Raw genomic sequence first — 22,144 nt, 5'->3', positions numbered from 1 at the left:
AGATTAGTTTAGTTGGCTATTTGATTGCCTATTAATTTGGATCAGCACAACACTGTGGACCAGGTGCCTCTTCCTGGGTTGTATTGCTATACGTTCTGGGTTCAGACTAATCTTATAATCACAGTGACTGCAAGAGCAGGCCCTATAGGATGTCTGTGCATGGAACCAGGTCATGGCAGGTTATTTAAATTGATATTTATTTATCAAGGAGAAAGGTATGGTTGGTGATTTTGGTGATTTTTCTGGGAAGAATGAAATGCTGGAATACATAAGGATTACAAAATCTGAGCTATTATATGTGTTCCTGTTAATAAAGATTGCTTAATCCCCAGGGCCTGATGAACTATATGCTAGGATGCTGTGGGAAGCAACGGAAAAGATTTCTGGGGCTCTGACAGTCCAGTGGAACCAATGACTCACAGCCCCAGATAACTTGGCAGATAGAGTTCAACCCAGATAAGTGTGAGGTGGTTCATTTTGGTCAAATATGATGACAGAATATAGTATTAATGGTAAGACTTTTGGCATTGTGGAGGTTCAGAGGGATCTTGGGGTCCGGGTTCATAGGACAGTTAAAGCTGCTGCACTGGTTGACTCTGTCATACGGTGCATTGGCCTTCATCAACCATGGAATTGAGTTTAAAAGCCAAGAGGTAATGTTACAGCTTTATAAGACTCTGTCAGAACCCACTTGGAGTACTGTGCTCAGTTCTGGCCACCTCACTACAGGAAAGATGTGGAAACTATAGAAGGGATGCAGAGGAGATTTACAAGGACATTGCCTGGATTGGGGAGCATGTCTTATGAGAATAGGTTTAGTGAACTTGGCCTTTTCTCCTTGGAGCGACAGAGGATGAGAAATGACCTGATAGAGGTGTATAAGATGATCAGAGGCATTGCTCGTGTGGATAGACAGAGGCTTATTCCCAGGGTTGAAATGGCTAGCATGAGAGGGCACTCTTTTAAGGTGCTTGGAAGTAGGTACAGTGGAGATGTCAGGGGTAAGTTTTTTACACAAAGGTGGTGAGTGCGTGGAATGAGCTGCCAGCGACAGTGGTGGAGGCGAATTCGGTAGGGTCTTTTAAGAGACTCCTGGATAGGTACATGAAGCTTAGAAAAATAGAGGGCTATGGGTAACCCTAGGTAATTTCTAAAGTAAGTACGTGTTCGGCACAGCATTGTGGGCCGAAGGGCCTGTATTGTGCTGTAGGTTTTCTATGTTTCTAATCCCAATGTATGGTGCTATCTGTATGGAGTTTGCATGTTCTCCCTCTGACTATGAGTTTCCTCCCACATCCCCAAGAACTATTGGTTCGGTCACTGTAAGTCGCCCTTACTGTTAGGTGGCTGGTAGATTCTAGGAGGAGTTAATGAGAATACAGGTGGAGTTTAAAAAGTGGGATTATTGCAGGATTAGCGTGAAAGGGTATTTAATGGTCAGCAAAGACGGTGCATTGAAGGGCCTGTTTGCATGGAACCATAAGGAGATACTGTCCAATGTATCTATGCCAACATTAAATACTCATCTACACTAATCATTCTCCCCGATTTTATTCCCCTGACATCTCACATCAACTTCACTGAGATTCTACCCACCTACACATGAGGGAAATTTTACAGAAGTTAATTAACCATATACAGTCGGCCCTCCATATTTGCGGGGGTTTGGTTCCGGGACCCCCCACGGATACTAAATTCCACAGATGCTCAAGTCCTGTATATAAAATGGTGTAGTATTTGCATATAACCTACGCACATCCTCCTGTATACTTTCAACCATCTCTAGATTACTTACAGTACCTAATACAATGTAAACGCTATGTAAACAGTTGTTATACTGTATTGGTTAGGGAATAATGACAAGACAAAAAAGTCTGTATATGTTCAGTACAGATACAACCATCGTAGCTTTTCTGGGAATGCTGATGCTGCTTCGGCATCAGCCGATGCCGATTCTCCTGTGATCTTTAAGTTCCTGAGGTGTAGCGCTTTACATAGCTAGCCAGCCATCCCTTACTAGCCTTAAACTCCTTCCTCTCGCTCGCAACACAAGTAGCGAACAAAAAAGATGCGAGGCGAACAATGCTCAAACAATGAGTAATACTTTTAATCATCTCTAGATTACAGTACTTTACGCTCCCTCTTAGCCTTTGAGGAATTGCTTTGACCACTTAATTGGTTTTTAGGAGCCATTTTTTCACAGAAACAAAAGGTGCACAAGTAGCGAGGCGAACAATGCTCAAACAACGAGTGCTGGACAGAGAACTTCCAGGTTTTTTTTTCAATCCCGATCCGCGGTTGGTTGAATCTGTGGATGCAGAGCCCACAGATACGGAGGGCCGACTGTATGGGCTTCCAAATAGTTTTGGGCTGAAACGCCGACTGTACTTTTTTCAGTAGATGCTACCCGGCCTGCTGAGCTCTACCAGCATTTTGTGTGTGTTGCTCAGATTTCCAGCATCTGCACATTTTCTCTTGTTTGGCATTGGTTATGATCTTTCAATAATCACTTGATTCTGGCATAGCTCCAGAGGAATGGAAGATTGCAAATGTCACTCCACTCTTTAAGAAGGGAAGAAGGCAAAAGAGAGGAAATTATAGGCCAGTTAGCCTAACCTCAGTGCTTGGGAAAGTGTCGAAATCCATTATGAAGGATGAGTTTTCAGCATATTTGGTGACTAATGATAAAATAAGTAAAAGTCAGTCTGGTTTCTGTAAAGCAAATCTTGCTTGACAAAACTGTTAGAATTCTTCGAGGTAGTAACAAGCCTGGTGGACAAAGGAGAGGCAGTGGATGTCATTTACTTGGATTTTCAGAACACATTTAATAAGGTGTCACACATGAGGTTGCTTAACAAGATAAAATCCTTGGCATTAAAGAAAAGATACTGGCATGGATAGAGAAATGGCCGACAGCCAGAAGGCAGCAAGTGTGAATAAAGGGAGTGTTTTCTGTTTGGCTGCAGTGACTAGTGATGTTCCTCAGGGGTCAGTATTGGGACTGCTACTTTTCACATTGTTTGTCAATGATTTAGATAATGGAGTTGATGGCTCTGTGGCAAAGTTTGTGGATGATACAAAGATAGGTGGAGGGGTAAGTCGTGCTTGCAGAAGTACAGACAAATTGGAAGAATGGGCAAAAAAGTGGCAGATAGTAAATATATGATATTACACTTTGGTAAAAGGAACAAAAGTGCAGACTGTTATCTAAATGGGGAGGAAATTCAAGCATCAGTGGTGCGAACGGACTTAGGAGTCCTCATGCAAAACTCCCAGGAGGTTAATTTACAGGTTGAGTCTGTGGTAAAGAAGGCAAATGAATTGTTGGCATTTATTTCAAGGGGAATAGAATGTAAAAGCAAAGAGGTAATGCTGAAGCTTTATAAGGGACTAGTCAAGCTGCACTTGGAGTATTGTTAACAGTTTTGGGCCCCATATCTCAGAAAGGATGTGTTGTCATTGGAGAGAGTCTAGAGGAAGTTCACAAGGATTATTCCAGGAACAAAGGGGTTAACATATGAGGAGAATTTGGCATCTTTGCACCTGTACTCACTGGAATTTAGAAGAATGCAGGGGTGTATCTCATTGAAACCTACCGAATATTGTAAGGACTAGATAAGGTGGATGTGGAGGGGATGTTTCCTATGGTGGTAGTGTCCAGAACTAGAGGGCACTCCCTCAAAATTCAGGGGCAATGCTTTAGAACAGAGGTAATGAGGAATTTTTTTAGCCAGAGAGTAGTGAATCTGTGGAATATTCTGCCACAGACAGCTGTAGAGACCAAGACTGTAGGTATATTTAAAGTGAAAAGTGATTGTTTCCTGATTGGTCAGGGCATCAAAGGTTATGGCGAGAAGGCAGATCTATGGGGTTGAATGGGGATCTGGTATCAGCTGTGATAGAATGGCAGAGCAGGCTCGATGGGCTGAATGGCTTAATTCTGCTACTTTGTCTTATGGTCTTATGGTCTAACCTATCCCAAATCTGTGGGACATTGCAGGAAACCAGAGGTAACCCACATGGTGACAGAGAAAGTGATAAACTCCATACAGACAGCACCAGAGGTCAGGATCGAACTTGGGTCTCTGAAGCTCTGAAGGGTACCTGCCGTGAGACTGCTGTTTGCTATGTCTTTCCAGAAGACTTAAGTAATTTTGCATCCCACTGAGAAGGTGATGGTGTTCCATTACTTGAACTGCTATAGTCTATGTGCAAGTCTTTATTGGGCCAATTTAGAAGGTATTAGTGAACTAGGGCAGTTTGCACAAAAATAGTTGAGTCTATCCAGGATGTTAGAATTCCTCTCTGTTCAGCTGCTTTCTTCAGTCACAGCTCCTGGAGAACATGCATCACTACAGTCCAGGTTTGGTTTGTTGTGAGATAGCTTGCTGGCGTTCACTGAGTTACGATCATTTGTGTAACTGGAACTATGTTCCAGTCCATGCCGAAAATGGGAATTTAATGTGGAGTAACGGTGTTGATTTGGGTCTCTGAGAGCATGTTGCCACTCTTGATCTCAGACTATGTTTATTCAGGTTCCTCTGGACTCAATAATTAAAATATAGCTATTTTCAGTTTCTGGGAGATTCTGCTAATCTTAATGAAATGTCTTGTTTCCTGCATGACACCAAGGTGAAGTTAAATTATCCAGCATTCCTTTCCCTCTTCCCCACAATTCAAACCTTATCCACACCACCCACCAGGCCCTCACTCAACTTCCTTCCACATAGGACTATTCCCAGTTATTAAATGAATCAGCTGCCTCAAAATATTCTTCAAGTTAAATATTGCTGTGAAGTGTCTTGCTACTAAATTTAATTATTTTTGAGCAAGGAGTAAAGGGAATTTAATGATGTCTGAGTCACATTCACAGTTATCCAAGTGTTACAATATATCTTAATTGATTGGATTTGAATGCCCGGAAGGTATAACTTTTGCATTGTACTCCGGTGAAAATTTGGAAACTGAGAATTTTTACTCCTATTAACAGTAGTTAAGAGTGAAAGGAAGTCTTTTGAATTTTTGTTGGTTAGTAATTCAGATCATTGGTACAATTTGCAAGATCTTATTAAGAACCTTGAAAAATATTGGGGTCTGAACTTAATTTAGAGTGATTCTATCTATTCATTTTAAGTTGCATTACAAACAAGGACTATTATGCCTTTAATTCCTTTCCTAATGAGTTATATGTGATTGAAAGTCAAATTTGATAGTTTTGAAGATGTATTGGTGTTCTTGGTTTAGTAATCCTTTTCTCTTATAATCACAAACTGTCATCACCTTTGCAATTTTGTGTCAATGCTTCAACATTGCTGAATGAGCATAGTAGATGGAAGAAAACTAACTGACATTTATCTATTTAGTGGGGAACTCCTGCTTGTCATATGTTCACTCACCCCTCATTTTATATTTCCCTGCCTGCTGAATCACATAAACAAGTCTAGGATGAGCTGAAGGTCAGTCACCAACATCCCTGATATCTAGCTCCTCCTCTAGATTCTCCATTAAATCCTGCTACGGTATATTGACTTACTAAAGAGAGACACTTCACATCTGACTCCTCAGTGTTACCCTCAGACTAGCTGGCAAACAGTCAAAAAATAATTATCCAATATATTTATCCATCTGCAAAATATTTTTAATTATTTGTTAGCATTTAAGGTTTTTAATTGTATTTAAATATTTAATTTAGAATATATTTGCATATGTTTTTGAAATGTCTCTGTCTAAACCCTTGATCAACCAATCCAGGAAAACTTAACTTGATGCACAAAATGTTTAACTTCACATTCTGGTCTTTCATCCTCAGTGCACTCAATGAATTTTCTCCCTGTTGCTTCAACTCTTATATTCATTGCCCTGACTAATGAAAGCAAATGTACCAAAGACTTTCTCCACAACCATATCTGCTTTTGACGCTACTTTTGGAGAAATTACATTCCCAAGTCCTATATTCTATAACTTTATGCATGAGATAACACAGGGATTCATGAGGATGGTATTAGAATAGAGTAATTTTAGTTATGAGGAGGAAGTAACTGATCTGTTTGTTTTCTTTTGAATAAAAGTGACCTGAAGGAAGAGTTGACTAAGGCCTGTAAAGGATGAGCAGAGCAGTCAATAAGTCAGCAATGTACATCAATCATTATTAAATGGGAGATGAAGGAAAATGTCCTCAGCAAAGAGAAAATGGTGGGAATTCAGTAAAGATAACTTTAATTCAAACTCATGTGATACAAATGAAAGCTTTATGTTTAGAATAGTGAGCTAGAGTTGGGATGTGATTATTAAGTATGTTGTTTCAAGAAATTACTTTGCATTGTAATGTTTGCGCCTTTTAGTTCATCCACTCATACATAGCTACAGAGCACACAAAACCTAATGTTTAATGTTCCAAGTTGTGGTGAATGGTCTCGCTTCACAAGGTTGACTGTTTATTCCTCTCCATAGATGCTGCCTGACTTGCTGAGTTCCTCAAGTATTTTGTATGTGTTACTCTGGATTTCCAGCATTTGCAGAATCTCTTGTGTTTGCGGCTATGTAAAATTATTGTCACTCAAAATGATATACATAAATACTTAAGAATTTCATCCATCAAAATGAGATCGATGTAGTTGCAGTTCACATTAGAGTCTATCAAAGTCCAAGGCTGTGAAATGAAATCTGAGGTGTACAAGTGAGACCAGTTCAGGCAATAGGCCTGATGAAGAGTCTTGGCCCAAAACATTGATTATTTATTTCCCTCCATGGAGGCTGCCTGATTTGCTGAGTTCCTCCAGCATCTTGTGTGTGTTGCTCAAGATTTCCAGTAGCTACAGAATTTCTTGTGGCTTTTCAGAATAATGCAGAGCAGGACTAGTTACATTTCAGCAACTTACAATTCTGTGACTAAGGAGAGCAATAAAGGCAGTTTTGGTAGCGATAAGAAATTAAAATGGAAAATTCTTCATAGTTTGTAAGTTCATTCACCCAATGAGGAATTTGAAGTACTGTATATAGTATCTATGTCGTAAGCTGTAAAGGCAACAACCAATTTTCAGATAAAGATGTTGATTAACAATCAGAAACACACAAATTGGTACTACTGCAGACTGCTCAATAATCAGTCAAGGTATTTATTCCTGCAAGTTTAAGCAGATGCTATTGACAGCAAAGCAAATGCTATCGCAGTAGAAATTTGTTCTATGAAGTTCTACAGATGATAGGGGCATGTCAGTACACATTGCAATACAATAAACTTAATTCAGTTAGTCATCATTGCAAACAGAGTCTGGTGGTCACATGCATCAGGCAGATAAATTATGCTGCTGTTTAGAAACTTATGGTCACACTGAATGAAGATTTACTACCCCTTCTGGACGATGTCAGCAAGACAACCAAAGGCCAAATCTATGTGTGGAGCCAGGCAATATTTCTCATTGCTGCTCACTAGGAGCAACAAATGATCTGCTGGTAGAACTCTGCAGGTCAAGCAGCATCTGTAAGGGGGAAAGAAATTGCCATTTTGGGCTGGAATCCTTCATCATTAAGGATGTAGGGGCTGGAGAGATAATGAATTGTACACGAATATTCTGGGAAATGCTTGTGTCATGAAGGACGAAATGTTAAAGTCAGAGTACATACATCCCAGTGCCTGATGTGATCTACTTCAGGATGTCCTGGGGTTGAAGGAAGCAAGGGAAATGATTGCTGGGGCTCTGACAGAGATATTTACATCTTCATTAGCCACAGGTGATCTGGAAGATGCAAATGTTGTCCTTTTGTTTAAATTGGGCAGCATAGATAAACCAGGAAACTAGAAGCCAGTGAGTCTTACATCAATAGTAAGGAAATTATTTTACAAGGTCCCATGTGGAGGACTGTTTCAGAAAATGAGGTTACATGGAATCCAAAGAGTGTTACCTAATTGGATCCAATATTGACTTGGTTGTAGGAGGCTGAGGTTCAGATTAAGATTCATTTATATATCAGGGCACACCGAAACATGCAGTGAAACATGTCATTTGTGCTGACAACCTGCACAATCTAAGGATGTGCTGGGGGTATCCCACAAACATTCCAGCACCAACATGGCATGCCCACAATGCTCAGCAGAACAACAACAAAAAAGCAATAACAGCAAAATAAGCCCCTTTCCTTCCAACCACTCACACACACAGTCTTCCAACCCCAGGACAGGCTAACAGGCTTCCTGCGGATTCATGGACAACAGATCTCTGACTTCTCCAGAGAATTCTGTGGGCTTCAGCCATCAAGCCTTGATCTTCGGACCTCTGATTGATCATCAGTATCAACCCCAGGACTAGCCGATGATGAGACCCCAAACCTCAGGCCCCGTACTCTGGTCCTGCCAGCTCGCATACAGAGGTCATTGGCTCTCATGCCCCCTTATTACACGGCATCTGATCCTGGTACCTACTGACCTGGGGGTGGGTTAGACTAACTGACCCAGTCCTTGTCCTCACTGGCCCTCAACAACAGTGCTTGCTAGCCTGACATACACAGTTGTCCTTTGACCCATGTTCAAATCACTGCCCTATGAGCACGTAGCAGGGGTCCTTCTGCACCAATTATGAAAGGATGCTGAAGGATATATATCAGATGGAAAGTTGGGTGGAGAAGTGGCAATGGAGTTTAATCTAAAAAAGTGTGAGGGAAAATACTTGGGCTGCCAAATCCTAACAGGACATAATTAGATACAGTAGAGGCAGGGAACTCGAGTGTAGATGCACAGAGAATCCCAGAGCTTCCTGAAAATTGTGATACAGGTGGAGAGGCGAGTGAAGGAAACAATGGTTTGCTTGCTTTCGTAGGCTGAACCTTTGAGTTTAACAGTTGCGATGTCATGTTGCTACTGTGCCGCACCTGGAGCATTGTATACGTTTCTGGTCATCACACCATAGGAAAGACATGGCAGCATTTGAGTAAGTGCACAAGTAATAGAGGGCTGCAGTTATGAGAAGTTCATTGGAACATTAGAAGCTGAGTGGTGACCTTATTGATGTTTACAAAATTATGAGGGCCCTTGACAGTGGATGGTCAGCACCTTTTTATCCTAGAATCTGTAAGTCTAAAATTAGAGGCCATTGGTTTAAGGTGAGAGAAGAGAACCTTAAAGGAGTCTAAGGGCAGGTGCTTCACACAAAAGAAGATCGTTATATGAAATGGGCTATTTCAGTGTTTTAGATCATGCATCCAGAGGTACAAGTTTGAATCCAAATGTGGTAGCGCCGAGACATAGATTCTAGTGATTAAATCAATCTAGAATTGAAGCTTGTCTCAGCAATTGTAACAATGAGAGCACTTGTTTTTTTGTGAAAACCTATCTTTTCACTAATGTTCCTCAGTGAAAGAAATCTACCATCCTTATCTGAACCTATTCTGGACTTCATGTGACTTCAGATACAGAAATATGTTAGATATGTAATTGTTTATTTGATTCATCAACAGGAAGAGTTGAACAGCCAGTTGTCAGCAGTCTATATCCCATGACAATTCAATATAAGTAAAAGCATTTGATGAAGAGGAGATTGCATCTTGTTCAATCAAATTTGGTTTCTAGAGTTAAACATCAGCAGTTGAGTCAGCAAAATCACCATATTAATAATCAGAAAGAACATAGTTCAAACAAAATGTCTACATTGATGTTCATATTCTAGTCAGAAAATCGGGCTTGCACTGAGGGTAGGAACCTTTGTATAGGTGTACAGAACCAAGAAACAATTGATTTATAAACAGTTCAGAAGTGTTCATTGGATAAAATATTAGTGATGAACTAACCTGGACTATTCAGTCTGCCAGATCTCAATCTTAACATATAGATAGCTAAATGCTTTGACAGTTCAGAACCGTTTTGCTCACTGTGGTTTCAAGCATTCAGGTGTGGAGAAGCCAGAAATGGCCGAGTGGAAATGAAATAACTTCTCTACTTTAACAAGTTAGAAACCATGAAGAATTTAAAGCTATTGACAATCATCTTGCATGTTACAATGAAAATGATGATTTGGAGGATGCAATTGTCAACAGCATTGAATGAAGGCAGTCCATTATCTACACTCAGTGTCAGCACTGATTTTGTTCATTTACAGTCAATCTGGATGAATTTGTTAATATTAGAAACTAATACATAATTTTATAGTTCTGTAGTAGTATTGGTAGTGTTCTAATTTGTTCTGTATTTCATTTAAATATATCATTTGTTACTCAGTTCAATAGTAGTTTGTCTTTTTTATACCCTTTTAACTATTTCTATAAAACTTTGGCTAATTGGGGACAGCACTTAATTGGGCCAAGATGTACTGGGTCTGATGTGTCCCAATGGACCAGAATCTAATCTAGCTATATTTTTCAGTGACTTATTTGCTATACATTTCTCTGATTCTGGGTTGCATTGAGTTGTTTATTCTTTGTCTCCAAGAATGTCCATCTAGTTATTGCCTTCAACCAGATGGTGTAATTTAACTTCATCTCTCATGCATGACACTATGGCTGGCAACATTACAGTAATAATGTATTCCATCATCAGCCCAACTCTAGTACACTTGCTTCTGAAACAAAACATTGGATGTTCATACTGCATCAGGGCTTGATGCTTCAGAGCACTTCTCTATTTATTTATTTATTAATTATTTATTTGCAGGTACAGCACAGTATGAGAATGTACAAACTCCTAGGTCACCGGTGCTGTAATAGCATTACATTAACTACTATGCTACTGTGCCTTCTTAATTGTCAAGGATGTTGTCTCTGATGGCCCAAGATGTGTAAACATGTTGTGTCCACCTGCAGAAAACCAAGAACACTTTGGAGAACCATAAGATTGTAAGACATAGGAGCAGAATTAGGTATTCGGCCATTGCGTCTGCTCCACCATTCTAACATGGCTGATTCATTATCCCTCACAACCCCATTCTCCTGCCTTCTTCCTGTGATTTTTGACGCTGTAATTCATCAAGAATCTTATCAATCTCTGCCTTAAATATACTTAAATGAATCAACCTCCATAGCCATCTGTGGCAATGAATTCAACAGGTTCATCATCCTATGATGTCCTTGTATTCTGAGGCTGTCGCCTGTGGCCCTAGACTCCCTCATTATTGGAAACATCCACTCAACTTCCACTTTTAATATTTGGTAATTTGGCCTTTCAATATTAGATAGATTTCAATGTGATCCCCACCCCCAATTCTTCAAATTCCAGTGAGTACAAGCCCAGAACCAACAAATGTTCTTCATATTTTAACCCTTTCATTCCCTGGATCATTCTTGTGAATCTCCTCTGGAATTTGTTTAATGCCTCCTTCTGCAATGCAATGCCTGCATCCTTTCTTAGATAAGGGGCCCAAAACTGCACACAATACTCCAAATACAGTCTGACCAGTGCCTTATAAAGCTTCTGCATTACTTGCTTGCTAGTCCTCTCAAAATGATCATTAACATTGCATACTATCAACTCACCCTGCAATGCTGCATGAGGACTCCCAAGACCCTTTGCACTTACGAGTTCTGAATTTTCTCCCTATTTAGAAAATAGTCTATACCCTTATTCCTTCTACCAAAGTGTCTGACCATACGCTTATCGACCCTGTAGTCTATCTTCCACTTTTTTTTCCATTATCCTAATCTGTCCAAATCCTTTTGCAGACTCCCTGCTTCCTCAACACAGCCACCTGTCTGTATTGCCAGCAACCTTGGCCACATTGCCATCAATACCATCAACCAAGTCATCGAAATTTAGCATGAAAAGAAGCAGGTCCAAAACTTATTATTTTGAAATAGTAAAATTTATTATCAAATTATGTATATGTTACCATAAACCACTTTGAGTTTATTTTTACAGGCATTTACAGGAAAAAAAGAAATAAAATGGAATTTATGGAAAAAAGACATAAAGACTGACAAGCAGCCAATCTGCAATTGAACAACTATAAAAATAAAAATAAATAATGCTGAGATCATGAGCTGTAGAGTCCTTGAAAGTGATCTGTAGGTTGTAGAATCAGTTCAGAGTTGTGATGATTGCAGTTACCCTTGTGGTTCATGAGCCTAATGGTTGTAATAACTGTTCTTGAACCTGGTTGTGTGGGACTGAAGATAGTAGTGAAAAGAGAGCATGCATTGCCTGAATAGTGGTGGTCCTTGATGGATGCTCATTTCTAGTGGCAGCACTCAGTGTAAGTGTGCTCAAATGTGGGGATTACAGTTTGAATATTCAATGCTCTAATTTACTGTTTACAATGATGGAGTGCACACAGCAGTAAAGTGGTTTGCCTACAGAACAGTAGCCACTGTACTAAACTCAATTTATTTAGAAACATAGAAACATAGAAAATAGGTGCAGGAGTAGGCCATTCAGCCCTTCGAGCCTGCACCACCATTCAGTACGTTCATGGCTGATCATCCAACTCAGAACCTGCCTTCTCTCCATACCCCCTGATCTCCTTAGCCACAAGGGCCTTATCTAACTCCCTCTTAAGTATAGCCAATGAACTGGCCTCAACTGTTTCCTGTGGCAGAGAATTCCACAGATTCACCACTCTCTGTGTGAAGAAGTTTTTCCTCATCTCGGTCCTAAAAGGCTTCCCCTTTATCCTCAAACTGTGACCCCTTGTTCTGGACTTCCCCAACATCAAGAACAATCTTCCTGCATCTAGTCTGTCCAATCCCTTTAGAATTTTATATGTTTCAATACGATCCCCCCTCAATCTTCTAAATTCCAGTGAGTATAAACCTAGTCGATCCAGTCTTTCATCATTTGAAAGTCCTGCCATCCCAGGAATCAAACTGGTGAACCTTCTTTTTACTCCCTCTATGGCAAGAATGTCTTTCCTCAGATCTTCTTGCTATGAATGCCAGCATACCATTCGCCTTTTTCACCGCCTGCTGTACCTGCATGCCCACTTTCAATGACTGGTGTACAATGACACCCAGGTCTCGTTGCACCTCCCTGTTTCCTAATCGGCCACCATTCAGATAATAACCTGTTTTCCTGTTCTTGCCACCAAAGTGGATAACCTCACATTTATACACATTAAGTTGCATCTGCCATGAATTTGCCCACTCACCTAACCTATCCAAGTCACCCTGCATCCTCTTAGCATCCTCCTCACAGCTAACACTGCCACCCAGCTTCGTGTCATCCGCAATCTTGGAGATGCTGCATTTAATTCCCTCGTCTAAGTCATTAATATATATCGTAAACAACTGGGGTCCCAGCACTGAGCCTTGCGGTACCCCACTAGTCGCTGCCTGCCATTCTGAAAAGGTCTCATTTATTCCCACTCTTTGTTTCCTGTCTGCCAACCAATTCTCTACCCACATCAATACCATACCCCCAATACTGTGTGCTTTAAGTTTGCACACTTATCTCCTGTGTGGGACCTTGTCAAAAGCCTTTTGAAAATCCAAATATACCACATCCACTGGTTCTCCCCTATCCACTCTACTAGTTACATCCTCCAAAAATTCTATGAGATTCGTCAGACATGATTTTCCTTTCACAAATCCATGCTGACTTTGATGATTTCACCGCTTTCCAAATGAGCTGTTATTACATCTTTGATAACTGACTGTAGCATTTTCTCCATCACCGATGTCAGGCTTACTGGTCTATAATTCCCCGGTTTCTCTCTCCCTCCTCTTTTAAAAAGCAGGGTTACATTAGCCACCCTCCAATCCTCAGGAACTAATCCAGAATCTAAAGAGTTTTGAAAAATTATCACTAATGCATCCTCTATTTCTTGGGCTACTTCCTTAAGCACTCTGGGATGCAGACCATCTGGCCCTGGGGATTTATCTGCCTTTAATCCCTTCAATTTACCTAACACCACTTCCCTACTAACATGTATTTCCCTCAGTTCCTCCATCTCACTAGACCCTCGGTCCCCTACTATTTCTGGAAGATTGTTTATATCCTCCTTAGTGAAGACAGAACCAAAGTAGTTATTCACTTGGTCTGCCATGTACTTGTTCCCCATGATCAATTCACCTGTTTCTGACTGTAAGGGACCTACATTTGTCTTAGCCAATCTTTTTCTTTTCACATATCTATAAAAGCTTTTACAGTCAGTTTTTATGTTCCCTGCCAGCTTTCTCTCATAATCTTTTTTCCTTTCCTAATTAAGCCCTTTGTCCTCCTCTGCTGGACTCTGAATTTCTCCCAGTCCTCAGGTGTGCTGCTTTTTCTGGCTAATTTGTATGTTTCTTCTTTGGAATTGATACTATCCCTAATTTCCCTTGTCAGCCACGGGTGCACTACCTTCCCTGGTTTATTCTTTTTCCAAACTGGGATGAACAATTGTTGTTGTTCATCCATGTGATCTTTAAGTTCTTGCCATTACATATCCACCGTCAACCCTTTAAGTATCATTTGCCAGTCTATTTTAGCTAATTCATGTCTCATACCTTCAACATTACCCTTCTTTCAGTTCAGAACCTTTGCTTCTGAATTAACTATGTTACTCTCCATCTTAATGAAGAATTCCACCGTATTATGGTCACTCTTACCCAAGGGGCCTCGCACAACAAGATTGCTACCCTAACCCTTCCTCATTGCTCAATACCCAGTCCAGAATGGCCTGCTCCCTAGTTGATTTCTTGACATTTTGGTTCAGAAAACTATCCCGCATATATTCCAAGAAATCCTCTTCCTCAGCACCCTTACCAATTTGGTTCACCCAATCTATATGTAGATTGAAGTCACCCATTATAACTGCTGTTCCTTTATTGCACACATATCTAATTTCCTGTTTAATGCCATCCCCAACCTCACTACTACTGTTAGGTGGCCTGTATAGAACTCTCACCAGCGTTTTGTGCCCCTTAGTGTTATGCAGCTCTACCCATATCGATTTCACATCCTCCTGGCTAATGTCCTTCCTTTCTATTGCGTTAATCTCCTCTCTAACCAGCAATGCCACCCCACATCCTTTTCTTTCATGTCTATCCTTCCTGAATATTGAATATCCCTGAATGTTGAGCTCCTATCCTTGGTCATCCTGGAGCCATGTCTCTGTGATCCCAACTATATCATATTCATTAATAACTATCTGCACATTCAATTCATCCACCTCGTTACGAATGTTCCTTGCACTGACACACAAAGCCTTCAGGCTTGCTTTTACTACACTCTTAGCCCTTATACAATTATGTTGAAAAGTGGCCCTTTTTGATTTTTGTCCTGGATTTGCCAGCCTGCCACTTTCACTTTTCACCTTACTACTTTTTGCTTCTACCCTCATTTTACACCTCTCTGTCTCCCTGACTTGTTCCTTGCCACATTAGTTTAAATCCTCCTGAACAACAGTAGCAAACGCTCCCCCTAGGACATTGCTTCCGGTCCAGCCTAGGTGCAGACTGTCCTGTTTGTACCACCTCCTCCAGAACTGGTTCCAGTGCCCCAGAAACTTGAATCGCTTTGTTGCAACATACTTAAGGACTTACATAAAACACAGGGCACCATGGTAGCGTACCGACTCCACTACAGCTTGGGGCTTACTGGAGCTCAGAGTTCATTTCTAACACCATTCTGTAAGGAGTCTCTGTACGTCCTCCCCGTGGGATGCATGGGTTTTCCCTAGGTGCTCCGATTTTCTGCCACAGTCGGAAGATGTACCGGGTAGGTTAATTAGTCATTGTAAATAAATTGTCCTGTAATTACGTTAAGGTAAAATTGGAATTGTGGTGTTGCTGGAAAGTATGGCTTGAAGGCTGGAAGGGCCTACTCCATGTTGATTCACTAAATAAATAGAACATTACATCACAGTACAGGCCCTTTGGCCCACAATGTTGTACCGACCTTTTAACTTACTCTAGGATCAATCTAACCCATCCCTCCTACATAGTCCTTCATTTTCTATCATCCATGTGCCTACCTAAGAGTTTCTTAAATGTCCCTAATATATATATTTCCACCACTGCCTTTGGCAGAGTATTACATGCATCCACCATTCTTTGTGTAAAAAAAAAAATTACCTCTGACATTCCCCTATACTTTTGGCCAATTAGCTTTAAATTATGGCCCCTCATATTAGCCATTTCCACCTTGGGAGAATGTATCTGTCTAGCCACTTGATGTATGCTTCTTATCATTTTGGACACCTCTATCAAGTCTCCTCTCATCCTCCTTTTCTCCAGTGAAAAGCCCTAGCTCCCTCAACCAAGGACATAAAAGGTGCTGTACAAACCCAAACTCATTCTTCCTTTCAATAATAGAAGCAATATATTAAAGGACCTTAAAAATTCTAAACACATCCTTCGATCAAAAATGTTTGTGATTACATTTATTTGAGCCTTCTCTCAATCATCTGTTATATTTAAGCAAAAATCAGCTAAGACTCTGGTGAAGTGATGAATTATGTCATTCTGCTAATGGGAAAGAGATCTTTTTTTGTAGCTATATCTAACCTGTGCCCTTGACACAATTGCTTCAGTATTTACACTGACATAACTGAGACCGGTCAATAGGAGAGCTTCAAATCTATATCAGATACTTTTGGCTTACTACCTTAAAAAAATTGTGTTAGTCCCAAAGCTGCAGTAGCTGTTGTTTTAATGCAGTGGGTAATCGGTGACACAAATTAGAACAAACTACTTCAGCACTAATCTTAATTGTTGACAGTCAATGAGTATGACAGTCATGAGGCCAGGCCAAACTAAGATCCTAGTGGCCATCTCTTGACTGCAGTGGGCCTCAGATACAGATGGTTGGCAGTCAAAGTAACATCAGATCCTATCCAGCCAAAAAGGACCAGATATATACTGTATTTATAAAATATTAGCCTGTGTACGACAGCAGAAATTTTATAATATTTGTGGGACCACAAATTATGCCAAATGTGGTGCCAGATAGATTCAAGTTAGCCCTTAAGTTGTACCTTTTCCATGATATAATGCTCTATAGATGTTCTGGTTTGGATGAACGATTTAAAGAGAAAAGTGTGAGTTCTTCCTCTCATTTTGAAGTCATAAATGAACTTTGAAGAGATTCCAAATAATCATGGAACCAATTATGGCTATCACAGCCTCATTAAATTGACTTTAAACAGAAACATAGTAAGCAAAGATTTTGTTTATCCACTTTAGCATGAAACTGATGACATGCACAAAATAGCTGATTAGATGTTATGTAGATTGATCAACCTCTTCCAAGATAAAGATAGCATGTAAAGTTCAAACAAGGAATTGCTGCACACAAAAAGTACCTATTTGATCAAATGATGTGATCAAATTTCCTTGCAAATTGAAGCTGGTGAATTACCTGGTCAAAGTGTAGGTGCCAAATTGGAAGATTTGGAGTAGGGTAAATTCTGGACAGGGGAGAGTAGCTAAGAGGGCCAACTAGTCTAATTTCATACTGCAATGTGTGAAGACCATGTCAGCTTGATATGAGACCTGGAAGAACGAAATTGCAACATGAATGATATGTAAAGTTTTGTGCTTATTTGAACCAAATGTACAAACATTCCTGTAAGCCAAACATCTACATTGGGATATGTGGTGAGGGGAACATGGGGAGTTCTTAAAATAAATTAAAATGAAAATAAAGGATTCCCTTTAAATCTCCCCTTTTCTTACCTTAGGCCCATCACCACTTGCTTTTGATATCTATGGGAAAAAGGATTCACTTTCTACCCTATTTATGCCACTCATAGTATATATACTTGTGTTTGGCCACACTCTCATTTGCTCCAGGGAAAACAAGGCCAACCTATCCAATCTCTCCCCATAAGTCTCCTCAACCCTTCTCCTTACCATGTCACAGGTTTCCTATAGCATGGTAATCAGGACTGCACACAGTGCTCAAGGTACTATCTAACCAGTGTTTTGTAAAGTTGCAACATAATGGACCAGTTTTTATCTTCTATACCTGACCTACAAAAACAAGTATGCCTATTCTTCCTTCATCATCCTACCTAAATGTGTTGCTTTATTTGTGATTTATCGTGCTGCAATATAATCACATACCTCAAGGTGACAAGCAAGATATAACTTGGTCTATGAAAAAAATATGATCTGTAATCCCTTTTAACTTGTGCTTTCTTTCTTATAGGCATTTCTCCTGTCTGTCATCCAAGTACATGTGCCCAGGGGTTCCAGCAGTAATGAGCACCTTGTTGGCCAATATTAATGCCTTCTTTGCTCATACCACAGCTACAACAAATGTTTCAGCCTCAGATCGATTTGCTGCCTCAAACTTCGGAGTAAGTCCAAAATGTGTTATAATGTTGTGCCGAAACCTGAACTGAGCTGTGATCCATTTATTTCTCTTTTCATGGAACTGTTAGCAGAGGAACTGACCCTTTGGCCCACAGTGTTGTGTCAAACTAATTAAACTTGCAATTAAACTAAAGTAATCCTTTCCACCTACGCACTGTCCATATCCTTCTATTCTCTGCACGCTCATGTGCCTATCTGAGAGCTTCTTAAATGTCCCTGCTTGTCTCCACCATCACCCCTGTCAACACATTTCAGTCACACACCACTCTTCATAAAACAAAACTGTTTCACATATCTCCTTTGAATTTATCCCTTGAACTTATCACCTTAAATGTGTGTCTTCTACTATTAAGCATTTCGATCCTGGGAAAACAGATACTGGCTATCCACTCTATCTATTCCTCTCATAATCTTATATACCTCTACCAGGTCTTATCTTCCACCCCTCCTGGTAAAACAAACCATTTGTTCAACTACTCCTTATAGAACCTGCCCTTTCGTCCAGGCAGTACCTTTAGTAAACTTCTTCAGTACCCTCTCCAAAGCTTCCACATGCTTCCTATAATGAGGCACCCAGAACTGAACAAAATACTCCAGATGCAGCCTAAATAGAATTTTATAAAGCTGTAACATGACTTCCTAAATCTGGAACTCAGTGCCTCTACTAATAATGTCAAACATGCTATATGCCATCTTTACCACCCTCCCAACTTGTGAGGCTAATTTCAGAGCACTTTATGTTGTTTCTTTACCCGTATCTGCAATTGATCTATATCCTGCTAAATCCTTTGGCATTTTTCTACAGCACCCACAACACCCCAAATCTTTGTATCATCTGCAAACTTACTAACCCACCCATCCACGTTTTCATCCATTTATAATACTACACAAACCATAAATGTTCCACTACAGATTCCCATGGAACACCGCTATACACTACATTATATACATTTTTGTAGTACACTAGCTTTTTCATTTTTCCTTATGACATAGGAAGAGGACATTTGGCCCATTGAGTCTAAACTGGTTGGTGGAACAGTATCAATCCCATTTGTCTATTTTCCCTCACATGCCCATCAACTTTCCCCCTCCCTCTTTGATTCACTTACTAGTCTCCTTTTCTGGGAGAAATCTATATTAGTAATCAAATCTACTAGCAAGCACATCATGGGCTAAGTGAAAAAAATGGAGCACCGAAGAGAAACCCAGACCCAAACCTTGCAAGAAAACCATTCAAACTCTAAGCAGACAGCACCAGAGGATAGGACTGAACCCAGTCCTTCGAGCTGTATGTCAACAAGTCCAACTGCTGCACCACTCAGCTGCTCTCTGTCTTGGGTGAAAATTGTCTTTCTGGAAATTGTTTAGATAGGTCTCAAATAAAATCAATATCTACTCCAGCTTCTGCTGATCCTTCATTCAGAGTTTGATAGTATGATTGCAATCACTTCGATGTCATTGGGCGCAGGAAATGACTGCTGGCTATAAACTAGTACCATCAATGTGGCTAAGTCTTTAGTCTATTTTTAAATGTTTATAATTTACTGAATTCATAGGAACTGCTTTTTATGCCATTAATTGCCTGCGCTGGCTCTTCAGGTCTTGCTGATCTGCCATATTTAATATTTAATGTCTGAGTTCAGTTTTAGAGTAGTACAACATTAAAGCAACACACATCAAAGTTGCTGGTGAATGCAGCAGGCCAGGCAGCATCTCTAGGAAGAGGTGCAGTCGACGTTTCAGGCCGAGACCCTTCATCAACATTAAAGCCTTGAGTTGTGGCACTTGACACACTACATTTTTAATTTGAAAGTAGCATCAGAGCAGGAAAAGGCCATTTAGCCTCTTGAGGGATTTACGTGGAGCCCTATGCAAAACAGATAAATAAATTTAAGATTGTCATCTCAATCTAAAGGTAGGTACTGTATTCTTGTGTGAGAAATGTACAGAGATGTGGATTAGTTACTTTCATACATGTTTAATTTCCTTATTTGAAATATTTATTATTTCATATTAAAGCTCAGAGACTGGTTTTGAGTTCTCGTGATTTAATTGAAAGCAATTGTGATGCTTTCAATTTTCATTCTTGTGCACACAAGTCTGAAGTAACACAAATTATGTAGCTAGTTTCACCATCAAACAAAACTGGTTTACTTCATTCAGTCAGAGAACTATAGCACAGAAAGTCCCTTCAGCCCATCGAATTAGTGGTGAACATTTACTCCGCTAATCCCATCAACCTGCTCCCAGGCCATACCTCTTCTATCTATGTCCTGGTAGATAGTGTACAGGATTGTCGAAGATTGCAGAGAGACATCGATAGGTTGCAGAAGTGGGCTGAGGAGTGGCAGATGGAGTTCAATCCAGAGAAGTGTGAGGTGGTACACTTTGGAAGGACAAACTCCAAGGCAGAGTACAAAGTAAATGGCAGGATACTTGGTAGTGTGGAGGAGCAGAGAGATCTGGGGGTACATGTCCACAGATCCCTGAAAGTTGCCTCACAGGTAGATAGGGTAGTTAAGAAAGCTTATGGGGTGTTAGCTTTCATAAGTCAAGGGATAGAGTTTAAGAGTCGCGAGGTAATGATGCAGCTCTATAAAACTCTGGTGAGGCCACACTTGGAGTACTGTGTCCAGTTCTGTTCGCCTCACTATAGGAAGGATGGGGAAGCATTGGAAGGGGTACAGAGGAGATTTACCAGAATGCTGCCTGGTTTAGAAAGTATGGATTATGATCAGAGATTAAGGGAGCTAGGGCTCTTTGGAGAGAAGGCAGATGAGAGGAGACATGATAGAGGTATACAAGATATTAAGAGGAATAAACAGAGTGGATAGCCAGTGCCTCTTCCCCAGGGCACCACTGCTCAATACAAGGGGACATTGCTTCAAGGTAAGGGGTGGGAAGTTCAAGGGGGATATTAGAGGAAGGTTTTTTACTCAGAGAGTGGTTGGTGCATGGAATGCACTGCCTGAGTCAGTGGTGGAGGCAGATACACTAGGGAAATTTAAGAGACTACTAGACAGGTATATGGAGGAATTTAAGATGGGGGCTTATATGGGAGGCAGGGTTTGAGGATCGGCACAACAATGTGGGCCGAAGGGCCTGTACTGCGCTGTACTATTCTATGTTCTGTGTCCTATGTTTTATGTTCTATGTTTATCTGATTCCTCTTAAGTTTGGAAATCATACCCACATCCATCACTTCCACTGGCACCTCTTTCCAGACTCTCATCACCCTCTGAGTGAATAGATTTCCCCACTTGTTCCCCTTAAACATTTTATCTTTCACCCTTAACTGATGACCTCTGGTTCTAGTCTCACCCAACCTCTGTGGAAAAAAAGCCTGCTTGCTTTTACCTTATTTATGCCTCTCATAATTTCATGTACTGTACCTCTATCAAACCTCCCCTCATTCTCCTAATCTCTAGAGGATGAAGTCCCAACCTTTTCAACCCTTCCCTGTAATGTTGACCCTCAAGTCCTGGCAACATCCTTGTTTTCTCTCCACTCTTTCAAACTTATTGATACCTTTCCTGTAGGTAACTGACCAGAACTGGACATAGTACTCTAAATTAGACATCACCAACATATTATACAACTTCAACATAACGTCTCAGCTCCGGTACTCAATAACACAGAGAAAGGTCTCACCCTGAAACATTGCCAATTTATTCATTTCCATAGAAGCTGTCTGACCTGTTGAGTTCCTTAGCATGTTCTTTGCCTCAATACTGTATTTTGATTTATAAAGGCCAATGAGCCAAAAATTCCTTTTATGACCCTAACCACCAGTGATACCACTTTTAGGGGATTATGGATCTGTATTCCCAAATCCCTCTGTCCTAATCCTCTTCTCAGTGCCCTATTGCTCATTGTGTAAATCCTACCCTGGTTTGTCCTCCCACACTATAACACCCCACTCTTGTCT

General features: G+C 40.4%; 1 protein-coding gene across 6 annotated transcripts in view; it reads left to right on the top strand.

Annotated features, from left to right (window-relative positions):
- The window catches only part of LOC140209874 (protein unc-13 homolog C-like), a 923,018-nt gene that overhangs the window by 622,390 nt on the left and 278,484 nt on the right, over window positions 1-22,144 (top strand). For all 6 annotated transcript variants that reach the window (XM_072278476.1, XM_072278475.1, XM_072278477.1 and 3 more), the window contains one exon: window positions 18,050-18,200. In XM_072278476.1, the coding sequence (XP_072134577.1) occupies window positions 18,050-18,200 (151 nt within the window). The remainder of the gene's footprint in view (window positions 1-18,049; window positions 18,201-22,144) is intronic.

This window comes from Mobula birostris, chromosome 14 (assembly GCF_030028105.1).
Source record: "Mobula birostris isolate sMobBir1 chromosome 14, sMobBir1.hap1, whole genome shotgun sequence".
Lineage (NCBI taxonomy): Eukaryota > Metazoa > Chordata > Chondrichthyes > Myliobatiformes > Myliobatidae > Mobula > Mobula birostris.
This window is presented reverse-complemented; position numbering and strand designations above follow the sequence as displayed.